This window comes from Crinia signifera, chromosome 5, assembly GCF_055691185.1.
Source record: "Crinia signifera chromosome 5, ASM5569118v1, whole genome shotgun sequence".
Lineage (NCBI taxonomy): Eukaryota > Metazoa > Chordata > Amphibia > Anura > Myobatrachidae > Crinia > Crinia signifera.
Window position 1 is genome coordinate 123198147 of NC_139221.1, and position 25332 is coordinate 123223478.

The 25332-nt window shown below is 42.0% G+C and overlaps 1 protein-coding gene across 1 annotated transcript in view; it reads right to left on the reverse strand.

Annotated features, from left to right (window-relative positions):
• Positions 1–1856: 1856 nt before the first annotated feature.
• RIOK1 (RIO kinase 1) overlaps positions 1857–25332 on the reverse strand; it is a 58205-nt gene continuing 34729 nt past the window's right edge. The window contains exons 12-17 of the mRNA XM_083187971.1: positions 23413–23519; positions 19637–19702; positions 18231–18350; positions 6580–6633; positions 5625–5768; positions 1857–3120 (exon numbers count right to left, since the gene is read on the reverse strand). Of these exons, the coding sequence (XP_083044097.1) occupies positions 3010–3120; positions 5625–5768; positions 6580–6633; positions 18231–18350; positions 19637–19702; positions 23413–23519 (602 nt within the window). The 3' untranslated portion in view covers positions 1857–3009. The remainder of the gene's footprint in view (positions 3121–5624; positions 5769–6579; positions 6634–18230; positions 18351–19636; positions 19703–23412; positions 23520–25332) is intronic.

Genomic DNA, 25332 nt, shown 5'->3' on the forward strand with positions numbered 1-25332 from the left:
CCTCAAAAGCAGCTTGCAGTTTGTCAAAATTCTCCTGCTGTCACAAACCTATATTGTAGCTGTAGAAGATCATGGCTCTCCAGTAGTGTGCATTGAGCTCCATACTGAGTTTGAAGAAGTCAGCATGATCACTTCCTTTGCAGTGTGGATTATATTCAGTTCTGTGCCTTGATATTTCACAAGAACTTCAGAGATTACAATTCACAACCAGACAGTCAGATTGTGTCTACCCATGCACTGTATATCCGAAAATGTATTGCACCTCCCCATGGATAGCTGTCAAGCATTTGTGAGCTACATGCAAAAGCAGCCAGTATTAACTATACATGCAAAAAAAAAAAATTATATTTGCATCCTTGTATTGCAACATGATTGTGTAATTATACCTAGGGATAATTATCAGGCGCTACTATGACACCCCTAATGAGCTCTCTGCAGGATCCTGTTCCTATAACAAATCTGTTATAGAAACAGGATCCTGCACAGAGAGTTCATTAGATGTGTCTGTACTTGTTTAGTTTCATGGTGGCACTTCCCAGCAGATCGAATTGTATGCAAATATCGGATGCGAGTTGCATATGATTCGATCCGCGATGCGATTTAGCACATCCCCACTATCCACATCAGCCCGAAGCGTAGCGATCGGACGCGGTACGCGTCCTCACGACCTGTTCATACCCTACTATCCACGGCGGCGTGGAGTTTATGTTATAAAGTGTGGCGAGCCCGAAGCGTGGCGAGCCCCGCGAGTGGACCCGTAAAACGACCACGAAGCATGGCAAGCAGATGTGGAAAATGAGCACGAAGTGCGGCGAGCGCAGCGAACCCCGCGAGGGAACACTGATTACTTGATGTGTATTCCGTGTCACCTCGCCACGTTTTACAGGCTCGTTTTTCACGTCCGCTCGCCACACTTTATAAGATCAACTCCACGATCAACATACGATTTGCTGGAAAGTGCCGCCGTGAAACTAAACAAGTACCGAGGTGTCTTTTCCCCCCAATCCAAGGCTATTACATTTTTATTTATTGTAATAATCTATTTTTAACAGTAAAGGTGTTACATTTATGTGAATAAATTGTTCAGATTTTACTACACGCTGTGTGTTAATCCTTCCTCAAAATGCAGTTTTTGTATTGAAACTTGTTTTGCTCAGGTGTACTTGCTTTCTTTTACCGCTATATTGGGCAAAAATGTTTTCGAGGAGACCTCTGTAATCATTTACAGTAAGTAGTGTGCTATTTTATAGATGTTCAAGTACAAAAGATCAGTCTGTGACCATGTTTTAAAATATGAATTTCTGTTATATAGAATGACCGTTTCCCAATATTCCAGTGACAGGGGACCACAGCAGGAAATATGGCAATTTATTGCCGCCACTAACTTATATTTTGAGAAAGACTCAGGAATCCTACCTTCCTGCCAACAATCATTTGGAAATGTTGTCATGCCTCAGGGGTAACAGAGAAAGGAGGGGCATGGCCGATGTCCCCAGGGATACAAACTTGAATAAAGAAGAATGTGGCTCAACATTAAAAGGTTCAAATGGCAAACAATGTGTTATCAAACATATATATTTGGCTGTGCTTGTAAACTCAGTGCCTTTGTCTCTTAATACAGAAGTATGTAAATTTACCATTCTAGAACTGGTTACTAGGCTGTGAAGAATGAGTATGCTATCCTACATCACCAACAGGCCATAGTGAAAAATGCATGCATAAAATATAAGCAATGCATGTCCCAAATTTGTCAGTATAGTCCCCATATTTTTTTTTTTTTTATAAATTCTTTATTCAAGAACATTTTTAGCCTTACAACATATAAATGGTATAGTCCCCATTTTTATCAAGTGAATGTTTACTTAGGAATTATTATTTTTTTTTTCAGTCTACTTTCGGTAACTACTGATAAAAGTATATATAATCAGGATTGTTGAAAATAGAGCAGCAGAGAGCAGTTTATGTTTTTATCTTTAATCATTAAACCATTAGCTGAGACTTCCATACAAATTATTAAGGTAATGTCACCAGTGCAGTTGAGTGATATTCCGTTCATTAACAATAATTGCCTGCAGCAGTGAGCCTGAAATCACCTCTTCATTGGCCAGTCTGGCTGCCTATGCATGAATCATATAACAGTGTGTTACAGAACAAGATGTATACTGTATATTTCTTATCACACAGATTCGGTGGGTTTCATCAGACGAAAACTAACCTGCCAGTATGTCTTTGGAATGTGGGATAAAACTGGAGCACCCAAATGAAACCCAAACAAACAAGGATAACATATAAACAGATAGGATCCTGGCTGGACTCAAATCCATGAATTCGGGTGTGATAAAGCAATATTAACCACTGAGCTACCTGAAGGTGTGTACACATTCTTCAATTTGCTTTAGATTCGCAGTCCGATTCGATTTTCCATTAAATTTGGCATTAGATCTGTACTTTTGCATTAGATATCGAATTAGATTTACATTCAAGGTACAGTTTACACATTCAATTTACTGGATTCGATATTTCCTTGCCTGCACCGTCTATTTTTCTTTTAGATATAGAGAAAAAGGGAGCTTGCATCAAATCGAATGCAGATCGAAAGCATCTTAAAAACCATTGGATTTCGATATGATTTTGCTTCTATAAGCAAAATCGAATTGAAAACCTGTTAAAATCGAAGCGTGTGTACGCCCCTTGAGCCACGTCAGATGTCTTTCAATGAAATTTCCACTGGTTGAATTGATATTGTGGCTGCATTTTAACAAGAATAAAAACATTTATACTGATAAATCATGCATATTTATTTTTAAAATGCATACAGTCATAAATATTTATTCAATAAAAAAAAATAGTAAAGTGTCTCTCCCCCCAAATAACTTGGGGGGACTGGGCAGATGTGACTATATAAGCATTGCATGCCTATACACACAGTGTAATGTTACCAGCTCATCTGTAAGATGATGTGTTACACAGCACGTCTGTACTGGACCTTGCTGCACATCAGCAAATTCCCTATTTGCCTTTCTTTGTTTTTGCCGTTTTCTCTTTTCTTTTTTTCACATGTTTTGGAATCTTGTTCTTCCTCTTCTCCCTCTGTGCTTCTTTGATCGTTTTTTTTCTTTCCTATTAAAAGAAGTGAATGTCACAAAGTTAAGAGCTAGCTATAATCACTTTAATCCACAGGAGCCCATGCGGGAATTTACACAAACAAGGCCAAATAAGGAAAGACTTGGCAGTGCATCAGAAAGGATGAAAGTGGCCCGCACACAGCAGGTTAACCAGGAATCTGAACCCGATCACAAGTGTGTTAGAACGTATTATAAATCGGAATGAAGTTACAAATATTTAACCCTTTGAGTGCCAACGTCGCTGTGAGCGATCCTCAAAATATCCACTAAAAAACGCCAGCATTGCTCACAGCCACTGTTCTTTTAGTATAAATAGAGCCAAGCCAATTAATTGAAGTTTAGGTAAATATTGCATTCAGAAATAGAACAGTCGCAGTGAGCGGTGCTGGCATTTTTAATGTATATTTTGATAAATTCCCTTGGCACTCAAAAGGTTAATACTCACGTCCCCTGTACTGTGCACAAGGCCTCAACTGAATTGCTCCTGCTGGATACATGTCACCATTTGCTCCTACAGCCCCGACTCTCCTAATGTGTCAGACATCACTGACGGCTTACTGTTGATGGGAACTATGGTTCAGTAGTTTTAGAGAGATCCAGAGACAGCCATACAAAACTTTCTCCAAATAAATAACAAAATCAACACTTGTTATTTGTAAATGCATTGCGTGTTATTGCAAACAATGTTCTCTGCTTGAGGTTATTGAGGTTAGGGGCATTGGGCCTAAATCAGATGTGGTTGCTGCATCGCTGCAGTTTATTTACACAGATATGGTAATGCAGCAGAAGGCATCTGGTACCAGTAGACGCCTCCTATTATGATCCAGTGCAGAATCCGAGACTGCAGCATTGGATCACTTGCGACACCATTGGCCGGCTAAGTGTCCCATGGGGTCACGCAGGCCGGCTGCCGCAGCTCCTTCCAAGCCGCCATTACATCTCTGTCAGGAGATGAACACCCTTACTAGGACTACAAAAAATGGAGCCAACACGTAACCTGACCCAAACAGCTGCAGATTGTCAATCACTTGATGCCTGCAGCTGTACGGTGTCCAATGTAGCATTACGGGTCTGGCGAAGGAATACTGTTCTTTGTGACAACGCACTGTGTCAAGACCTAAATCAGGCCAAATTTAATGCGGAAATCTGGTGTATTTAGTACAAGGCAGGAGCTTGTCTAGCAATACGGTCATGTCCTTCATTTCCCTACTCATCACGTCCCACCCAATCTACCTCAACGTTACACTACCTGCCATCAATCTCCCCAACTCCATCACCTCAGTTACTCATGGCCACATGGCCATATATTTGCCAGGCAGTATTATGCCTAACAGAACTGGATGGTGTGATGTATATAGTACATGTACACCTTACTGAACTACAGTTCCTTAGCTCTGCAGAGATAATTAAGGCTAAAATGAAAGGGAGAGCACCACTTTGTTACTAAATGTTGTGACTCATTGAGTGACTCACTGACACTCCTTGCATTGGCATGGAGCGGCACTGTAAATTTTAACAGCATCCAACATATGCACAGACCCACCCTGGATGCTATGTGTGCCGAGACAAAGATCTGGTACACAAAACCATCCACGGAGTTACACTTCTCAGACTGAATTTTTTTCTGCAACACAGACAGTATTAGCGCTTATGATTGTTTTAGTTATTACATTTTCTTTGTTCACTATTGAGGGTTGTCGGTGTTAACCATATCGAATTTCAAAAACTCCTCATAGCTGCTTCAGCGCAGATCTTCAGTTACACATTCTACACACATTATGAGGTTAAGGTCCCATGGCTGATCTGTAGGAGCATGGTGTTGTTGGACATGCAGCACACACCCCCTCCTGAATATTCTAAAATTCAGGAATGCTGGGCAGTTTTTCCTAAAGAAAATAACCAAAGTAAAAATTTGTACCAACAGGGAGGTCAGCTTTATCTCCTGTCAAGCAAAAATGAAAAAGGGGTGAACCGATTAAAACAATGATATGTGGAGATTCTACTTCCACGCCAAGGGATGAAAGACTCCAGTGGTGGCACTGCAGCACAGTTCAAATTTGGGAAAAACAAATTGCCAGTGAATCAGTTTGGAATGGCAGTTGGTGTGGCTCTCACATAGCCTCCCCTGTAAAAATCTCATACTCTATGGTGGGTTTCGGAAGTTATTAATTTTCTGTCAGAATGATACAGCTTGTATAAAGGAAAAAGGTTACAATAGTGTTGTAAGGCAATAGCAAGATGAATGGATTGCTTATTCCCCTACGGGCTATGGTTAAAATATGGGCAGACAGGATGCCAGCAGTCAAAATACGGATGCCAGCATCCTGAAAAGCAAAGGTTAGGTTTGGGCTGTATGTAGGAATGATAAGATTTATGCATACTGGACTCCTGCCGAGATTCTATTTGGATGCCAGCGCTGATAATGTGACCGCTGGTCATCTGTATGTATACCTTCTCCACCATCTGTAAGGAAATATTAATATGGTACAATCTCCTAACCTTTTTATCCACTTCTGGGTTAGTACTCTGATCTTTTGGGTGAGTTTCTTCTTCAGAGTCTGTAGCGGACTCATCGTCACTGTTAGCCTCAGACTCGGATTCTCCCTGCTGTTCATCATCACAGGTCTGCAGTAACGCTGGTACCTGAATACAGACAGTATTCAAATAAAACATGTAGAATTCATTCCAGATCACATACACAAGGAAGACCATCATAGCAGACATTCAGATTGACTTATATTTGGAGAAATAATTTGATGGTCGGCGACCATCGAATGATTTTTCCGACTGCGGCACATAAGGGGATGTGTCTTTGTAGATTGTAAGATTGCCAGTTTGACTGTAACTTCCCATTTTGTTTTATCCCTATTAATTGTAAAGCACAATGGAACTTGCTGTGCTGTATAAGAAACTGTTACTAAATACATGACAGCGGAGCATCCTTGTCATTAGAAAAGTTACCTACAATATAGCATACCGATGTGCCAGCCGATGTTTGAAATGTCAGATTCACTGATTGTTAGAACAGCTGCAGCTGTCAATGCCCCATCACTCAGCATTGTCCCAGGCTGTCTGTTCCCCAACAGAGCCGTGGGTGTGGCTATTTCTGACAGGCACATACACAGAATGTATGCAGTACCGGTCAGTGACAAAAACAGCCACAAGAGGAAGGGTGCATGTCGGCAAACAGGTACTTAAATACTCTACCTCTATAGCAACTAATTATTAATACAATCTACAATTGCATGCTTCGATGCGCTAAATGGGAGAACCTGATCCTGTCAAATAATGGCAGAAACAGAATTATGACCGAGGGGAGAATGGAGATGGTATAAAACCACAATTCACCTTTACGGATGTAAAAGATTTTACTAATCCGGTGCTATATTTTAACCAAAATTCTACAGGAATGTCTTAAAAAAGGAGAAATTCACAGAAAATGCAGAGCTCTTACCGTCTCAGCACCTGACAAATCCTTCTTCAGGCCAGTCACAGTCTGATACAGAATCTAAAGGAAGCAAAAAAAACATATCAGTAAAAATGAAATGGTTACTTAAGGCCTATACACACTAGAATATATTGGCACCAATATCATTCAGAAAGGGGATTCTAAACGATATTGAGGACAACATCTTCTAGTGTGTATGCCTAATCTAATCTTAACAATGCACGTCCTGTTATCGAGCGTCGGCATCTGCCGAACATGCAAGTCAATCCGGCCAATATCGTTAGGCCCATCATTACGCGTGTACGCTGTGCCTAACGATGGTAACGATATTGCGATATTGCCCCCGCCGCCTCCGTTACACACCGACGCCTCTCCTCCGCCGTATCCACTGCCTCCGTTACCCGCCTCCTCTGTACCTCCGCCTCCACTCACCCACTGCCTCCTCTCCCCAGATAGGCGGGGGAATGGAGCAGCAGTAGTAGCACAGGCACGCCGTAGATCTAAACAATGAATAAATAATTTATTCCCCCTGCCCACCAATGTCAAAACATTATTATCCCCACTGCCCACCAATGTTTTATCATGTATGCATGCAACCCAGCAATCAACACTGAATGAGGGCCATTATGCCCTTACACATTATGCCATACACTTGATACCCCCGACACAGTATGCCGCACACCGCAATGCCTTTTACACAATATGCTGCATACCGCAAAGCCCCCGACACATTAAGCCCCACAATAAGCCTTCTAAATTAATTTTTAGTTAATAAATTGCAGCACAAAGGGACACCTTCCCACAAATACTGGCCCTTTATTTAAATTTCAGGGTTTCACACCAGCCCATTATTTAAATGTAAAGTCACTCAAGTGTCTCAGAAGATTGTCTCGGAAGATTGGTGCCAATATCTTCTAGTGTGTATGGGCTTTTAAAACAGAGCTTATCATTATGTAAATATTGGTAATGCTATACAGCAGAACACTGAAACCACCCTGATTAAACATAATGCTCACTATTGTAGGCAAAAGTGTACCCTTGCATTATCTACATGGTTCAGAAACTAAACTTCACTTTTAAAACACTTTGAGCAATCTCTGTAGGTTTATTTTTTTATTCTTTCAAAATAAATTTTATTAGAGATGTCATGAATACAAAGAATAGGAATCACAAGAAAACCTACGTGGAGGTTTCATAATAAAAAAAAGAAAAATACTAATTGGCACACAACATATTATATAGATAACTCTTGTTTTTTTTAACTCTTTTAAGATACTATAATGTTAAAGAGTAATAAAAACTAGTAATGAAAGAGGAAAAGCCATAAAAAGGCCAAAAGGAGGAATAAAAAGAAAAGCGAAAAGAGGGGGAGAAAGGGAGTTGGGTAGGGTGGGAATAGAAAAAGGATCCAACCCGGCTGGACAAAAAAAATCACCTTAAGGCAGTGGTTCCCAAACTGTGTGCCGTGGCTCCCTGGGGTGCCTCGGGGCACATGCATGGGTGCCCTAGATTGGTGGTCCAGGACAGACTCAAATTATTAATGGTTAATTATTTATGAGGAAAAACAGCGCAAATGGTTAATTATTTATGAGAAAAACAGAAGCAAATCCTGCCCTTTACCACATAACTGACCCTAAGAATCACATATAAACCCAATCTAATGAAAAAAAAAAATTGGCCTAGGGGTGCCATGAAAAAATTCTGATACTCTAGGGTGCCGTGATTCAAAAAAAGATTGGGAACCCCTGCCTTAAGGTCAAGCAAACTAACAAAGGGTCATTTCTCAGGTCAATTAGTTAAAAGCCAGTGGGACAGGGTTCCCAGACTTAATTTTGTAGAAGTTCCTTTCAAAATGCTGGTAATGTACTCCATAGAATAAATATGCCAGATCTTGGCAGTGATTTCAGCCAATGTCGGTAGAAGATCTACAATGTAGGAAGATCAACAATGGCCCACAATACAGGATCTGGCCGCAAGAACTATATGAGTGAACAGTTTGTTCTGCGCGCGATATTCCTCTAGGACAGTGGTAGCCAACCCTAGCCCTCGAGAGCTACCAACAGTTCACATTTTCCAGACAACCTAGCTACTGCACAGCTGCACTCATTAATCACTGACACATTTTAAAAGATCCACAGATGGAGCTAATTAGCTCACTTGCTCTAGGATATCTGTGGAAAGGAGAAAACAGCCAGCCCTGAAAGGAATATGTATTGATAAAATAGAGTTAAGCTGGCCATACATCTACAGATTTATTGTCTGGTTGGAACAAAATCCTGTAATGGATGAGCGTAAATGACAGTTGACCATTTGCATTGAAATGCTGGAAAAAAAAACTGCCATTCAGATATTACCAGGACTTTGTTCCAACCAGCCCAATCTGACAATCGATCTGTAGATGTATGGCCAGCTTTAGCCAGAGCTGCTATATTTTACCAGAGGCGCACTAAAACAGGGCAATCCCACCAAATATGTAGAAATGTGCCATCCATACATTTACATCTCCAACAAAGGGGGGAAATATCAGCGTTCATTTTGTTAAGCCTGACTGGGACATAGTATCATCTATAAAATTAATTTGTATGCGTTTTCTTTTAAACTTACACATATCAAGCTAGAAACTACATTTGTATAAATATCGGACCATTCATCATCCTCAAGTGTCTCCCCTAAATCACTTTCCCACGCTTTTTCATGTGAATCTAGTTCTAATTTAAACTATAAAGGCAACAATAAAAAGGTACAGAGAAGATATAAGCCCCTTAGTGGATGCTTTACAGAAAAATAGGGGTTTATTTTTGTATTGTAAAGTAGTACAGTGTGTGTGTGTGTGTGTGTGTGTGTGTGTGTGTGTGTACACACACTTAGGGGAAATTTACTAAAGGTTCTAATAATAAAAAGAGGTGAGGATGTTGTTTCTCTATTGCATCCTAGAAAATTAAATACAGAATCAGATTGGTTGCTATGGGCAACATCACGGGTGACATTTATTAGAGATCAAGGTTGGGTTTTTGGCGATTTATATTGCAAAAACTGCCGTTTTTTTCATTTTTTTCCCAAATCGACTACTTAATGGGTGGCGATTTGCGGCATAAATCACACTTTTTGCCACGAAATCGCACTTTCTGAAAGTGCAATTTTTTAATGAGATGCGAATTTGGAAATCGCCAAAAAAAAATGGTCTAAAGTTCAAAAAAAAAAAAATAGACCTGATCCTGACTGGCGATTTTGTCAGAAACATGGCGATTTTGTCAGAACCATGCACAGATCATTGTGATCTGTGTATGGTTCTTTGGTAAAATATGTGTAAAAGTAAAAAAAAAAAATTGGCGTGAGGTCCCCCCTCCTGTACATAACCAGCCTCGGGCTCATTGAGCCGGACCTGGTTCCAAAAATACGGGGGCCAAAAAGCGTAGGGGTCCCCTGTATTTCTGAAACCAGCCCCGGACTCTTGGACCGGTCCTGGTTCCAAAAATACGGGGGACAAAAAGCGTAGGGGTCCCCCGTATTTCTGAAACCAGCCCCGGACTCTTGGACCGGTCCTGGTTCCAAAAATACGGGGGACAAAAAATCTGGGGGTCCCCCATATTTTTAAACCAGCACCGGGCTCCAACAGCCCGCAGTGTCATGCCACAGCCGGGGGACACTTTTTACACAAGGTACCCCGGCCGTACCATGAGCACCGTGGCTGGTCAGCCATGGACGGGATACCTGGAGGAGTGGGGTCCCCCCCCCCCCAGGCTTCACCCGTCCAGGGCTGAAGCCCGGGGCTGTCACTGGCGTCCCTGGCCATAGGGCGCCGGCCTGACATTCCTAACATTGCTTAATACAGGAGAAATACAAGTGCCAGCAGACCTCCCCGCATGCTGGGACTTGGAGAACCACAAGTCCCAGCATGCGGGGCATTATGTACAGGAGGGGGGACCTCACGCCAATTATTATTATTATTTTTTAAATCACAAAATCGCACATTTTAACAAAATCGCACCTTTTCATGACTAAAAAAAAAAATCACACTTTTCATCCCGAAAATCGCCCTCTCTCGCACTTTTCATGCCGGAATACACACCTCATAAAATATGCGATTTCTGGGAAAAAATGAGATTTAAAAAAACGGCGATACAGGGATGATTTGAGCAAAAATCGCATTTTCGGAAAAACGGTCAACACAATAAATCTCGCCCCACCTCTTCATTTTTAGGAGCTTTAATAAATGTATTATACACAAACCATATATTAATTACAAACACTCTTTCCTATCTTGAAACAGCAGGATAACATAAAAGCCCTTCTTAATTAGGGAGGCTAATGCCGGGATCGGGGGGGATCCCGGGATAATGGTCAAAAATTGGCAGGATATGAATACCGAGATTGAAGCTTCCAATCCCGGGATTCCAGGATTAGTACGCCCATGCAAAATTAAACTTTCTTTTTAAAGCCGGGCAGCGCTGAGCACCTTAGTATATGGCTCAGATGCTGCCCGGTTGCCTGCTACTGACCCCCGGCGGAGCGGATGTTTTATTTATTTATTTATTTATTTATTAACAGTTTCTTATATAGCGCAGCATATTCCGTTGCGCTTTACAATAGCAGACAGTGATACAACAAAACAGGGTATTTACAGACAGTCAAAATGTAGGAGGACCCTGCTCGCAAGCTTACAATCTATAGGTCAGAACCGTGTGCTGACAGTAAGAAGTGGCATGGTGGCAGCGGGCCTGTGCAGCGTGGCCCCTGACATTACGGTGAGCTGCGCATCTATCCAGAGAATACGGCGAGGGGGTTTGGCAGTGAGGATGGCTTATATTAAAAACACCTCGCCAGCTGCATTGAATACCCCTCCATGCCGAGTCATAGGTTGTAGTACAGGGTTTGGGTCATAGGGTCAACCCAATTAAGGTCGGCAGTCAAAATGTCGACCGGTCCATAGGTCAACACATGGAAAAGGTCGACATGGTAAAAACTCATGTCTACATATTGACGTAAGGTATATCATTTCCATGTGTCAACCTATGGATGCACATGTTACATCTGCTGCCCCCCCCTCCCCCCCTGCAGTGCACATGGTTTTGTCCATTTGCAAAGGAATAAGGGCCACTAGGTCCATTTATCTCCTAAGAACTGATACCGGTTTGATCTCAACGGGGACAAGGGCATCACTACTTTTGACACTTTTGGCCAGACACTTTGGAGTGATTGATCAGATAGCAATACCACTGAATTGCCCCGATTCTCATAAGTATCCTGATGACAATCGGTTGACAACTGAAACGTTAATCTACACATTTTAGTGTACCGGCCATTTACTTGAACAGAGTGCCACACCTACAACATTTTCTCTCTTTCTCTGTGTGTGTGTTGAGAGTGGTTTTTTTTTTTTGTTATTAAAGTTGTCATATTAGGTTTTCTTATTGCTCTATTAAGAGTTAAACATACATCTTTACATTCTCTGTAAAATAACTGTCACAGCCAATACAAAACAATCTAATAATGGGGATTTCCGGTATAATAAGGACTTAACTGGAGATGCAGAGAATAAGACTGAAAAGTTGGTTATAGTACATTTTTCACCAGCTTAGTTCTGTGATTAATAAACTAAAGACAATGGCAAGACAAGATGTGGATGACTTCTATAGCTGCCACCACAAACACTGCCATGGTCTGCATGTGAGAGAGTGGTCCGAAGGAAAAATTTTCTATGACTACAACACGTGTCATTGTCTTAAGCAGTGTTTTTAAAGCTCGTTCCTCGTGAAACCTAAAAAAGGCACACATTACATAGACTACTCACTATACAATATGCCAAGTACAGTGTTCACAAACTATTGTTTCAGTGTTTTACCGATAAACCAGAAAAATCTTCCATACAAACATGCCCATCGGTCAGTTCATCTTAAAACCGTGACCTCAAATCTTCAGATATTGTGCAGCGTTTGTCCATTCTCAATAATCAGACCATATATCCCACGAGCGGGGTGGCAGGAAATCTGTTACTTTAAAGGAAACCTTTTAGGGTTTAGCTCAGATATTGGAGCCTTCAATTTCTTAAAAACCGTCTCAACAGTGCATGTTTTCAAGGTATCCGCAGAATAAAATTTGTAACACCTGCAGATTTTGTGTGTTAGTCATTCAACACACCTGTGTTACAGTTAGGTGACCTGGAAAATAGCCACTCTTATAGTGGGTACACACGGTGCGATTTTGCTTGCGATCTGATACCGAATGGAATGGTAAGCAAAATGCATTCGATTTGATCTGTACTATATAGTCTTGCCTGCCAAGACTATTTTTCTATTCGATGTACACTACACGGGATTGTGCATGATATCTAATCTGCATCGAATGTAGAAAAACCATTCAATGCCCATTCGATTTTCTATTAGATTTTGCTTCTATATAGTGTGTATCCTCTATTAGGGTTCTTCAAGGACAATGTTTGAAAAACTAAAGTCTGCAGAAAATAAAACAAAACAAAAATAAATCTGTTTTGTTGCAATCACGAAATATTGAGAAAAAATTATGTATTTATATTTTTGTCTTTAAAGCTGCCTGGGTATATGCATTTGTGATCACTTAGCCGATTGAGTCAACACTGCAGAGTATCCAAGCCCCATACACAATGTGCTAAGAATAGCTCAGTGTGTACAGGCTTCTATGGCATTGGAAGAATAGGAGACCTATATTAAACACTAGCTGACCCGCCCGGCGTTGCCCAGGAAAACCTTGGGGGTTTTTTTTTCATTCAAAAATTGCTGTAAAATGTTGTCTTATGTTGTGCCAAAGGCCCAAGATTGTAATTTGTTAAAACCTCCACCATAATGTTAGAATGTGTTTGCATTGATACTCGATGGCAGCAATGAAATCAGGTGTGGTGTTGTTGTTTGAAACACACCGCTCCTGACTTGATAGCTTGTGTGTGTTGATGAATACTAAATCCACTCCTGAGATGTAGCACCTATGATGCATTTATTTTTTGTGTTTTCTGTGTGTTGTACTGTATGTGGGTGTGTGTGTACTGTGTGCGGGGTCTTGTGTGAGGTGTGCTACGTATATATGTGTGTGTGTGTGTGTGTGTGTGTGAAGTGGTCAAACTGGAAATTTTGAAGTGGGGGTATGGGAAATTGAAGGCTGAAGTTATGTGCACACGCCAGCAAAAGAGGGTGCGGACACTCAAAAGGGGGCAGGACCTTGTATGTAGTGCACCATGTCATATGCCCCTTATACACATTATGCAACATAGTAGTTGACCCCCTTATATTTGCCCCTTAAACATTATGCCACGCGGAAAGAGCAAAAATTCCCCCTATATGACACAGAATGAGCAAAAAAATTACCATGGAATGAGCCAAAATTCACATTATACCACTCGGATTGAGACAAAATTCATGTTCTGCCAAACTGAAAGAGCCAAAATTCACGTTATGGCACATGGATTGAGCCCAAATTCTCATCTTGCCACCTGGAATAAACCCAAATTGAATGCCTCCCGGATTGACCTAAATTTACATTATGCCACACAGATTGAACAAAAATTCACATTATGCCACCGGCATTGAGCCAATATTCACAATATGCCACACGGCGGGGTGACGCAGGGACAGAGACGGTGGGGTGACGCAGGGACAGAGACGGTGGGGTGACGCAGGGACAGAGACGGTGGGGTGACGCAGGGACAGAGACGGTGGGGTGACGCAGGGGCAGAGACGGTGGGGTGACGCAGGGACAGAGACGGTGGGGTGACGCAGGGACAGAGACGGTGGGGTGACGCAGGGACAGAGACGGTGGGGTGACGCAGGGACAGAGACGGTGGGGTGACGCAGGGACAGAGATTGTGGGGTGACGCAGGGACATGCACCTCTATGTCACACTGCATGTCACATTCCTCCCACCTGCTACTGGTCATGCTGTAGGGTGAGGGCAGCAATTAGAGGGCAGATGTGGAGAAAATGGATGCAGGAACAATATATATTATAATGAGCACATATGAGAGGATACCATTGCAGGAGACAGCTGGGGTGGGGTTGGACGGATGGAAGCTGCACGGTGAAAGAGGCCAGCAGAAGTGGCTACAAAAGTTGTAGCAGAGTGGAGTGAGTGCAAACACTGTGCATGGGGGCAGCAGAGGAGCACTGTGTGTAGCTTGCTATGTGTATATGTGCAATGTTTAAGTTTGTGTGTATTGTACTGTTTTTGGGTGTGTGTTGTAGTGAATGTGGGTGTGTGTTGTACTGTGAGTGGTGTGTTATGTGTGTGTTGTGTGTCTGTCCAATGTGTAAGTGTCTGAGGTGCGCTACGTGTGTGTGTGTGTAGTGTGTATCTGTGCAATGTTTAAGTGAGTGTTCTGTTTTTTTGTGTGTTGTACTGCATGTGGTGTGTTGTGTGTGTATCTGTAAATGTGTGAGGTGCGCTACATATAAATGCTGTGTGTGCGTATATGGTGTATATCCCTTTAATTCAGGACACATTAACAACACAGGTTCTGTGGCTGGCTGACTTCAAGACTCCATTTCACCTAGTTTTAATCAGCCACAGAACCTGTGTAATTAATATGTGTCCTGAATTAAAGGGATGAGTTGGTAACCCTAAGTACTGTGTGTGTGTGTACAATGTGTACGTGAACAAGAAGGGGAGAGCACAGAATGTCTGGGTTGGTGCCCCTTGAAAAAAATATACAATAAAATTTAACTTTTAATAGAGAACGTCTAAAAGGTTGCGAAAGATAAAAACACACTAACATACATATACACACAACTAGTGATTTAAAAAAGGATTTAATCCTTATGCAGTGTGCCCCTGAGATATTATGTTTTATAATCAATGTAGTGTCATGTGTTTCTCCTGGTGTATTGTGCACCTAGGAGAGACCCACTTGGTATTTGCTTATTTATCAGGTATTAAGACAGATTGCGACTTTACATGTAACCCATATATAAGATCTACCATGAGATCGGGTTTAAGATTAATATTCCAGTCAGTGACCTAGGGAGGCTCAAGGCTAGTTTGGGTATGTAGGACGTGACCAGTGGCGCTGGGTGAGGAGAATGCCTCCGTCACCTGCCCGTGTGCTTGGTCACTGCTACCGCGTCCAAAAATTGCCTGGTCCCTCACAATTAGAGGACGCCTGGGGTATGTGCCCGTGCACGGCCTCAGGAGAGTAATACTGCTGCTGTGGTGGTAGGGTGACGGCCGTCAGACCCTGTCCAGTTAGCAGTGGGGTTCCGTTTACAGCGGAGACCCGTGGTGCGCAACTACAGAAATCAAAATGCAATAGTAAGTGGCGAGGGGGGTATCGGTGGACACCCTGAGTGCGGTCGGCGCACGCTTCACAAGAGCTTCGTCAAAACCCTGACGAAGCTCTTGCGAAGCGTGTGCCGACCGCACTCAGGGTGTCCACCGATACCCCCCTCGCCACTTACTATTGCATTTTGATTTCTGTAGTTGCGCACCACGGGTCTCCGCTGTAAACGGAACCCCACTGCTAACTGGACAGGGTCTGACGGCCGTCACCCTACCACCACAGCAGCAGTATTACTCTCCTGAGGCCGTGCACGGGCACATACCCCAGGCGTCCTCTAAGCGTGAGGGACCAGGCAATTTTTGGACGCGGTAGCAGTGACCAAGCACACAGGCAGGTGACGGAGGCATTCTCCTCACCCAGCGCCACTGGTCACGTCCTACATACTTAAACTAGCCTTGAGCCTCCCTAGGTCACTGACTGGAATATTAATCTTAAACCCGATCTCATGGTAGATCTTATATATGGGTTACATGTAAAGTCACAATCTGTCTTAATACCTGATAAATAAGCAAATACCAAGTGGGTCTCTCCTAGGTGCACAATACACCAGGAGAAACACATGACACTACATTGATTATAAAACATAATATCTCGGGGGCACACTGCATAAGGATTAAATCCTTTTTTAAATCACTAGTTGTGTGTATATGTATGTTAGTGTGTTTTTATCTTTCGCAACCTTTTAGACGTTCTCTATTAAAAGTTACATTTTATTGTATATTTTTTTCAAGGTGCACCAACCCAGACATTCTGTGCTCTCCCCTTCTTGCTCTCCAAATTTAATGTCTTACGGTAGCACACCCTTACTGGTTCTATAGCGAATTCCACACAAGCAACCTTTAATACAAGGGTCCACCTCACAAACGATTGTCAGTATATTTTCCTGTGCGACTGGTAAAAACCCTTGTTCTGTTTATACAATGTGTACGTGTCTGTGATGTGTGGTCTATGTATATCCCCAATTATTGAAAGCCTCCATCATAATGTTAGAATGTGTTTGCATTCATACTCAATGACAGCAATGAAATCAGGTGTGGTGTTGTTTCTTTGTAATCAGTTTCCCAGATCGTCAATCTTTTCTCCAGATCACCAATCAAGGCAAATTGAACCTTGGTGTTTTTTTAAATTCTAAGCAAAATTTCCTAAATTGGCTTCGAGGTGCAAACCACCAGGTCCAGAGGTACCTTGTTGCCAAATATGGTGGCTCTGAGTACCACGGTGTGTCCGCAATGCGACAGACACGCACACACACATTCTTCAACTTATTATATAGATAAGATAAGATGTGTCTTCCCGATCCTAACAGTGCTGGACCATTCAAAGTCATTTAGCAGGTAACGCTCCCACAACAGACCTAAATTCACACCTAGCTAACCATCTGCCTGTTCACCCAAGGTAATGACTAACAGGGGGCACAAATTTCTGCATATTCAATATACTCCGGTTTATGATTTTAAATCTGTAATGAGAAAAACACGAAGGCCTGCAAATAAGCGGTACTTCTGTATAAATATTTGCAGAGGTTAGGATTAACTTTGTACCATTTCTGTGGCCATGTTAACTGGTTTTCAATTATTAATTAAAACATACAATATGAACTTTGATGCCTGAATGTTTACAAATAATCAAAAATATAATACAGGTTGAGCATCCCTTATCCGAAATGCTCGGGAGCACGAGCATTTCGGATAAGGGACTTTTACGGTTATTGGATTTTTTTTTCCATACTTATATGGTCCCCCCCAATGGTCCCACGGCCTCCTCGGCATCCTTCAGGATCCTCTTCGGGGGTCCCAGTGGTGCATTGCGCAAGTTTTGCAGGCACGCCGGTGGGTGTCCCAGACGCACCCACACAATGCACTCCTGGGACCGCTAAAGAAGCTCCTGAAGGCCGCCGTGGACATCGGGGTACTGGGTAAGTATGAATAGAAGGGGCGGAGAAAATAAATTCAGACATATTAAAAAAAAAAAAAAAATGGTTTTTGGAATATTTCGGATGAGAGATCTCTCTACCTGTACATCATTTACTGTTGAGACCATTAAGGAAAAATAATTAAATCAATACAAAACTAAACAGTAAGGCATTCTTAAATTTTATTATGACACAACTGTTCCGATTTCAGATCGCAAGGCCAGGTCCATCACTTTCACATTAAATCCGGGTTGCCCATTATACAGAGGGCAACAAGGGTTTAACCTTACTTATATCCCAGGTTGAATTAGCGGGTCGGTCGACCAGGGTTATAAGGTTTGGTGCTTTCACACCGAATAGACCTGACAATAACTCAGGTTTGAGTTGTGATCTGAAAGAGTACTTAAGCGAGACTTAAGAAGTTAAACCAAAAGGCAAGTTACTCACATTATCCTGCTGTGTGTTAAGTGACATATCTTCCTCTTTCAACTTGTGCATTAAGTCTACATCCCTCTCAAAGTTCTTCACCTCATTCAGAGTTCTGGGAATGTAAGCCTTTTTGAAGACCTACAACAGTAGAAAAAAAAAAAAAAAAAACAAGCACTTACATATTTAAAAATGCAAAACAAATAAAAGGAGGAACAAATGAAGGGAATGACATTTATCCTGTTGGAAACCATATACAAAAGTAAAAAAGGATTTCCAAATTCTGTAAAAAAAAATAAAAATGGTGCAGAAGAGGGCTTCCCTGCCATTAATATTGTCATGGTGGCAGTTACTAATACCGCTTTCACACTGCCAAACCGGTATTTTTAAACGGTATTTCAAACGGGTCTAAGACTTCACATTGCAGTAGATTACCGTTTTAAATACTGTTTAAGTACCATTCACATCAGTCAACCCGTTAAAACCCCTGAACACGTTTCAAGGCAGAACGCAGGGGGCAGCCTATCACAGGTCTGTAATCTGTTGTTTTTATTAAATACCGTTTCAGAGCCATTCCCACTGCATAAAAAACGTGTAGGACTCTGCTTTTTAAACGTTTTGAAATACCGGTTATCTTTAACCAGTAAATGAACTCTGGCGCTTTCACACTGCAGCCTTAAACGTTTTAAAATGGTAAAAAAAACAGCAATATACCGTTTAACAAGTGCGGTGTGAAAGGGGTGTAAAAGACTTCCAACTAAGATGAATGTAGCCATGCTGTTAGAATCAGATTAACCAATTCATGATGGAAAAAGGTTCTTTGTGAAAGAACATTCCAGCTGAATGATGATAGCCAAAAGCCTGCCTATTGGTTGAAGTATCTCACCAGTGCATCACTGTACATTTGCACTCACGTGATCCCCCCTAAAAAAAAATGGCGTCTACTAGGTCAGTGCCAGGTGTATTTCCCTCAAAACTTAAATAGGTAGACCAGTGTCTTGTTATGGGGCATACACAAGGGGCAATGTAAGCCCAATTTCTAAGTGATCTCACTAATTCAGAAATGTACACTTACTAAATGTTAACGCATATTTCCGATAGTTTGAGATCTGCGGTGAAGCACAGTGCCCTGGCGCTCTCTAATAGACTGCTTCTATTGGGGTTTGGGGAGGGGAAGGGTTTGACATAACTGGACGCGTCAGCCTCCTATTGTTCGCATACCAAGCCCAAGGTCTGCTTGGTCTTACTGGCTTCTGCAGGTGATATAAAAGGCATCCTGAGGATCACTCAGTTGTCCCATGGTCACGAAGTTGAGCTGTTGCTGTGACCTCAGATGCAGCAGCAGATCACAGAACCACGAAGTATGTGGCTTATACAGATTTTCGCATTGCCGCTGCGTACAAAGACACAAAGTATATGTTACTAACCTCTTCATCAACCTTATCTTGACCTGATCTTTGTTCTTCTGTTCTTTGAGCTGCTATCTCCATTGACTAAAAGAAAAACAAAGCCATCATTCCTGTAACATTATCAGCAAATATGTCACTTACAAATGTGTTTGGGTAGACACATTTTTATTTAAATATTATATTATGTAGTATCACAGAAGCAGGGTATAGACCACACATACACTTTTCAGTGATAGTTAATGAGGGCCAATCTCATACGTGAATTATCTCCTCAACTGTAGAAACTGGAATTCAAAGCTTTTGCTTCGAGCGGCGCTCAACCCAATACAAAGACAATTGTTTCAAAGCGGCAGCCCAACCATTAGGTTCCCTGAGGGCCAGAAAACCAAAAATAATATGCAATCCAATAATGGTATGGCGCCTATATTACATATACATATAACTGGAATAGTAGTATAAATAACCCGTATTACAGGGTACACAGTTTTCAGTCCAATAAAGAAGATGTAGAGGAAAGTGTTTTTTTAGTCTCTCAACCGGAATATACAGGTAATGTGGTGGTACAGAAATGTTTTTGGCTTGAGAAAGGGGTTCATCCTCTGAGTGCCACCTTTTACGGTTCATATATATATATATATATATATCTCTATATATCTCTATAGATCTATATATCTCCACACACATATACATACACATATATATCCAATCTCCAAGGAGAAAAAAAAGGCACTCAGTAGTAGGTTTTTGCAATCAAAACAATTGTATAGGGGGGGACGGTTTCGGGGTATGAGCCCCTTCTTCAGCCCACAACCTACAGCACCGAATACATTACACAAACAAAAATTTATACTCACATACTGGCAGCTGATAGCACCCAGTCCTCCACATGCTGTGTCCCCACAACCGGAAGTTATGGGCCCCATACATCAGCAATTAATTGTGACAATCCGTAGATCTGGAGATGATTGTCACAATTAATCTTTAATGTGTGGGCTCCCCCTTGGGCCAATCGATTGCTGGATCAGATTTTTAAACATGATTAATAATCTGGTATTATCTGCGGTTGTTTTTTATATGTGTGTGCATTCCCGTTTTGTCTTCTTCTATTTAAATTATGAAAAGAAGTAACATCTGAAATCACAATCGATTGAGGTGATGTATGGGCACTTTCCAGATATGAAGATGCAATCTTTAGATGGGAAAAATCTGCCGATCACTGAAATAAATCTATAATGTGTGGGCAAGTCAAGTAGATTGTAGAAACCATTTATCTGGCCAAAAAAATCACTGGATCTGGAAAACCATTAATTGTGATTGCTGATGTATGGGTCCCATTATCCGCACCTACTTCTGGGCGGAATTACAAGCTCCGTTGCATAGCAACTGGATGCTTGCGGCCCAACCTGCAGAAGCACGGCCCGATCACTGGCAGGGGGACAGCGGACACATAGAAAAGACCTGTGGACCAGCGGCCAGATAACATATAATCATAAACATAACTGGCTGAACAACATGGTCTGGCTCCACTACTCCAAACAGCGTCTGCTAAAGCCACGGACACCCCAGGCTTACATCACACAGCATGGTTGCCAAGCATAAGATAAACTGAAATACATTATGTCACACTGTTCCAGTTTATCTTCTAATTAAGACCTCTGGGGTAAATCGTATCAAGCCTAAATATCCATTTGGATACTTTTTTGCTCTGCTGCCTCCCCGCATAGACTCACTGACATGAGCTATCATGTAATACAAAAGAGAATTAATCGGGTGGCCCATCTGTTTGAAATGGCGCGCCACAGGCTGATTAATCTCCCTCCCCATTAATAAGAGGTTGACAGCCGACCTGTGGAGCACCATCCGGTCGTGAAAAGAGCGTATCTTTTGCCCAATGTAATAAAGCCCGCATGGGCAAGTTATTACATAAATAACATGTGATGTCTTACACGTGAGCACAAATCTTATATCAAAGAATGTATCACGGTGGGGATGTTTAAACTTTTTGCACACTAGTGTTCATTCTAGCACCCGCCATATCTGAAAACCCAGGCAGTTACTCTTCCCTACTTGGGGTGTCGCGGTCTGCTGTAGTGCTTCTAGTACAGTGTGGTCTGTATATCAGCACTGATATGCAAACCAGACCTGTGCTAGAAACACCACAGCAGACAGTGACACCCCAGGCAGGAAACAGGAACTGCATGGGTTTTCAAATATAGCGGGTGCCAGAATGAACACTACCATATGCTTACAAGTTTCACATGAGAAACAACTGTAGCAACCAGGGGGTTTAAAAGTAGTATTAGGGGTTCTAGGGACACCCATTCCAGTGATCTCTGTCTTTACCAGACGGTCTCTGATATTGGGGCCCCGTTTGAATGCAGCTAATGGTCTGAGAGTGTTCAGACCCGGCAAATCTCAATCAGTTTTAATGATCGGCCACAGTGCATTCGTTGCGTGACGGATGACTGGACTTACAACAGAAAAGGTACTGGACCAAGGTAAGACACTGGTGGAATCCCTCTTTTTAGGCAAAAATAATTGTGATCTAGGTATGTTCAAGATGTGTTTTTTCTGTTCTAACAAGACGGATCTGTCATATCCTCTAGTGGTAAATGTCTCAATGAGTCTATCCAAGCGGGATGCATCACATGATCTGTCACTCATGATTCTGCAAACCCACATCATCTGAGAGAGAGGTAAACCCCTCTTCAGAGCCGGGGGATGACAACTAGATGCCATCAGGAACGTGTTGCCGTCCACATCATTAAAGAACACATCTGTACTGATTACACCAGATGTTATACTCACAGCCATGCTTGTGGATCGGGTATTCGTGATACAGTATTAATTAGCTTTTTTTGCCAATGACCTTCTAGCCATTGGATTCATTTAAGACTGCACCAATCTCTAATCTAGAAATTTGGATCACTTTATAAGTTTAAATTGAATTGCCGAAGAACCAAAGCTGTTCATTTGACAACACCCGCTCATGTGGTGTGGAGGCTGAACACTGCCATTGCATTCTCATGGCATCGGTCTACCCGATAAATCTGGACATTATATTTGGTATTGACAGGTCTAGTCAGTGCTTGGCAGAGGGACCTTTTCCTGGTTGGGGGGTCTTACAATAATTATTTAGATGCTTAAAATGCTCCATATACATGTCTATAAAAAACAGATCACTAGTCTAGACCATAGTCTTAAAGACTTTGTAAAGGACACAGATCTCTATGGATAGAAGCAATGCATCTGGCCGCCTTGCCAGTGTGGGTGCTGGTAGTAGGTAGGGTGATAAAGTATGATCTATTTCCTCACTTTGGGAAGTGAGCCATGTGCACTGGTACGGTTTCTCTACACAAATCAAATGCTTGCTATGTAAGGATCCAGACCACCTACATTCCTGTTCCAAATACAGGATGTTGGGGACATTTTTTTAAAGTCACCTGAGCAACCATAATCCAACTCAGGGCTAGGCAACGTGTGAAACTCCAGCTATTATATAACAAAACATCCCACAGTATGCCCTGCCAGTTTTGTTTTGGGGCATGTTAAAAAATGTAGCAGGGAATGCTGGGATGTTCTACAGTAGCTGGAGTTCTGAATACTTAACGCTGTCCTAAATAGTTCCATTTTGTCATTAAATTATAAAATTATTGTTAAGGACTGGTGACCACTAACTTTTTCAATATATATTTGAAGATATTACCTTATTTTCCTGGGAGTCTTTAAAATATACATTTGGATTTTTCAAACAATTATTTTTCCTGTACATTAAACATGAATGGTTAGCTTACCTTCTGTAGATAAGCATCCATGTTATCAGGAGTAATGGATGGATCTGTAATGAATTCGAACAGCTCACGCACAGTCATTACTGCGACTCCATACTTCACAAAGAAATCTGTCATACAACAAAAGAAGGTTTAATTCATTATGTTTTTTTGAGAATGAACAGAAAATAAAGAATGAGAAACCGACACCTGAAAATAGTCAGGGATTAGGCTGAGACATGAAATAGGTCGACATGGCTAAACGTGAAACTTATCTTGACCTTTTGACTGTCAACCTAATGCTTGTGTCGACCTTCCGACCCTCTTGACCTATTTCAAGTGTCCACCTAAGCCCCTTCAACTTCCAGTGGTTGACTGGATGCATGTCGACCCTATTACCCATACCCATATTTTGTCATATGAACTTGCCGAAGATGCTATAAAAAAAAATTCTGTGGACCACAGACAAGTATTTTCTCCCACACTCCGTCGGCAGAAATGTTAATACATTTCAGAGTTACTGCTTACTGTGTTCTCAGTAAGTGGTGAGGCAGGAAAAGCTATAGCGGCACAATAAGTACATCTGCCCCTTAAGACTCATACACACGGGGCGATTTTATTCCTACTTTTAAGTGACCTGTCTAGATCGCTTATAAATTAAGCACACATCGCCCCATGTGTACAGCCCATAGCGATGGCGATCCTGCGTGTCACCATCGTCGGACTAGATCTTGACTACATGCAGTCAAAATCTAGTCAGATCGCCAGTGTTTTCTAGTCAGTACAGACTGCTCAGCACACATCGCTGGCGCATCGTATGTGTGCTGAAATACATCGCTCAGCACAGGGCTGAAATCACCCCGTGTGTACGGGGCTTTATTGTGCACCCAAGAATTCTACCTATGTGCAGATCATCTTGTTATAGGCAGCTGTATAATTTACAGATGTCTCCTAGATAATGCAGACACTAGGATGGTTGTCCTCTTTGCATGCTGCAAAGACATCCAACATCGTAGAATTAAAATAAAAAGTGACGTGCAGATTTCATTTTATCCATGTACGATTGCTATATTTTAGCACAAAATAGTCCAAACTTGTATTATCATTATCTAACCTTGTATATACATCAATCAAGACAGTGCCTTATCTCTGGAATTGTTTGCACATCCATAATGCGGACATGCAGTAGACTGGAGTGAGTATATCAACACAGTTAAAAATGTTGCATTTTAATTGGGTCACCAGTATAATTGTAAACATGCCGCTTTATAGTTATACTGCTGACTTGACAGGTGTTCTAGAACTGTGTGGGTATATTAGTGCCGATCTCCTCCTTGTCAACATTACGGGATGCAGTTAAAATCCCGGCGGTCAGGATCCCGGCATTCAGAATCCCGACCGCCGAAATCCAGACACATTCTCCCTCCGTGGGTGTCCACGACACCCCTGGAGGGAGAATAAATTAGTGTGCCGAGCATAGCGAGGCACCGGGCCCGCTGCGTGGCGAGCCCGCAAGGGGGAGGGGGGGCGATCCACGTCCCCCCCTTGTCGGGATTTTGGCTGTCGGGATGCCGGGATTCTGAACGCCGGGATCCCGACCGCCGGGATTCAGTACTGAATCCAACATTACGTATGTCAAACAACTATATGTCTCCAGCAATGGGAATTGTGCCACATTCAGTATTATTTATATATGAGGGGTTTGCAGTAAATTTCCGGATGTGCAGTGCATAGGTAGAGTAGACAATCTGACTGGTGGTGAACCCTAATCTCTGACTAAACTTTTATGAAATGTTAAAGCAGAACCGTATATAAGAAGCACTGCACACTAAAGCAGTCAGCAGGATTACGTCCATCGCATCCTCGTTATGGATCTTCCCAGAGGCCAATGGCAAGCAATGATCATCTAGGGCTATGAGAGTGGTCTGCATCAGGAGGAAAGTT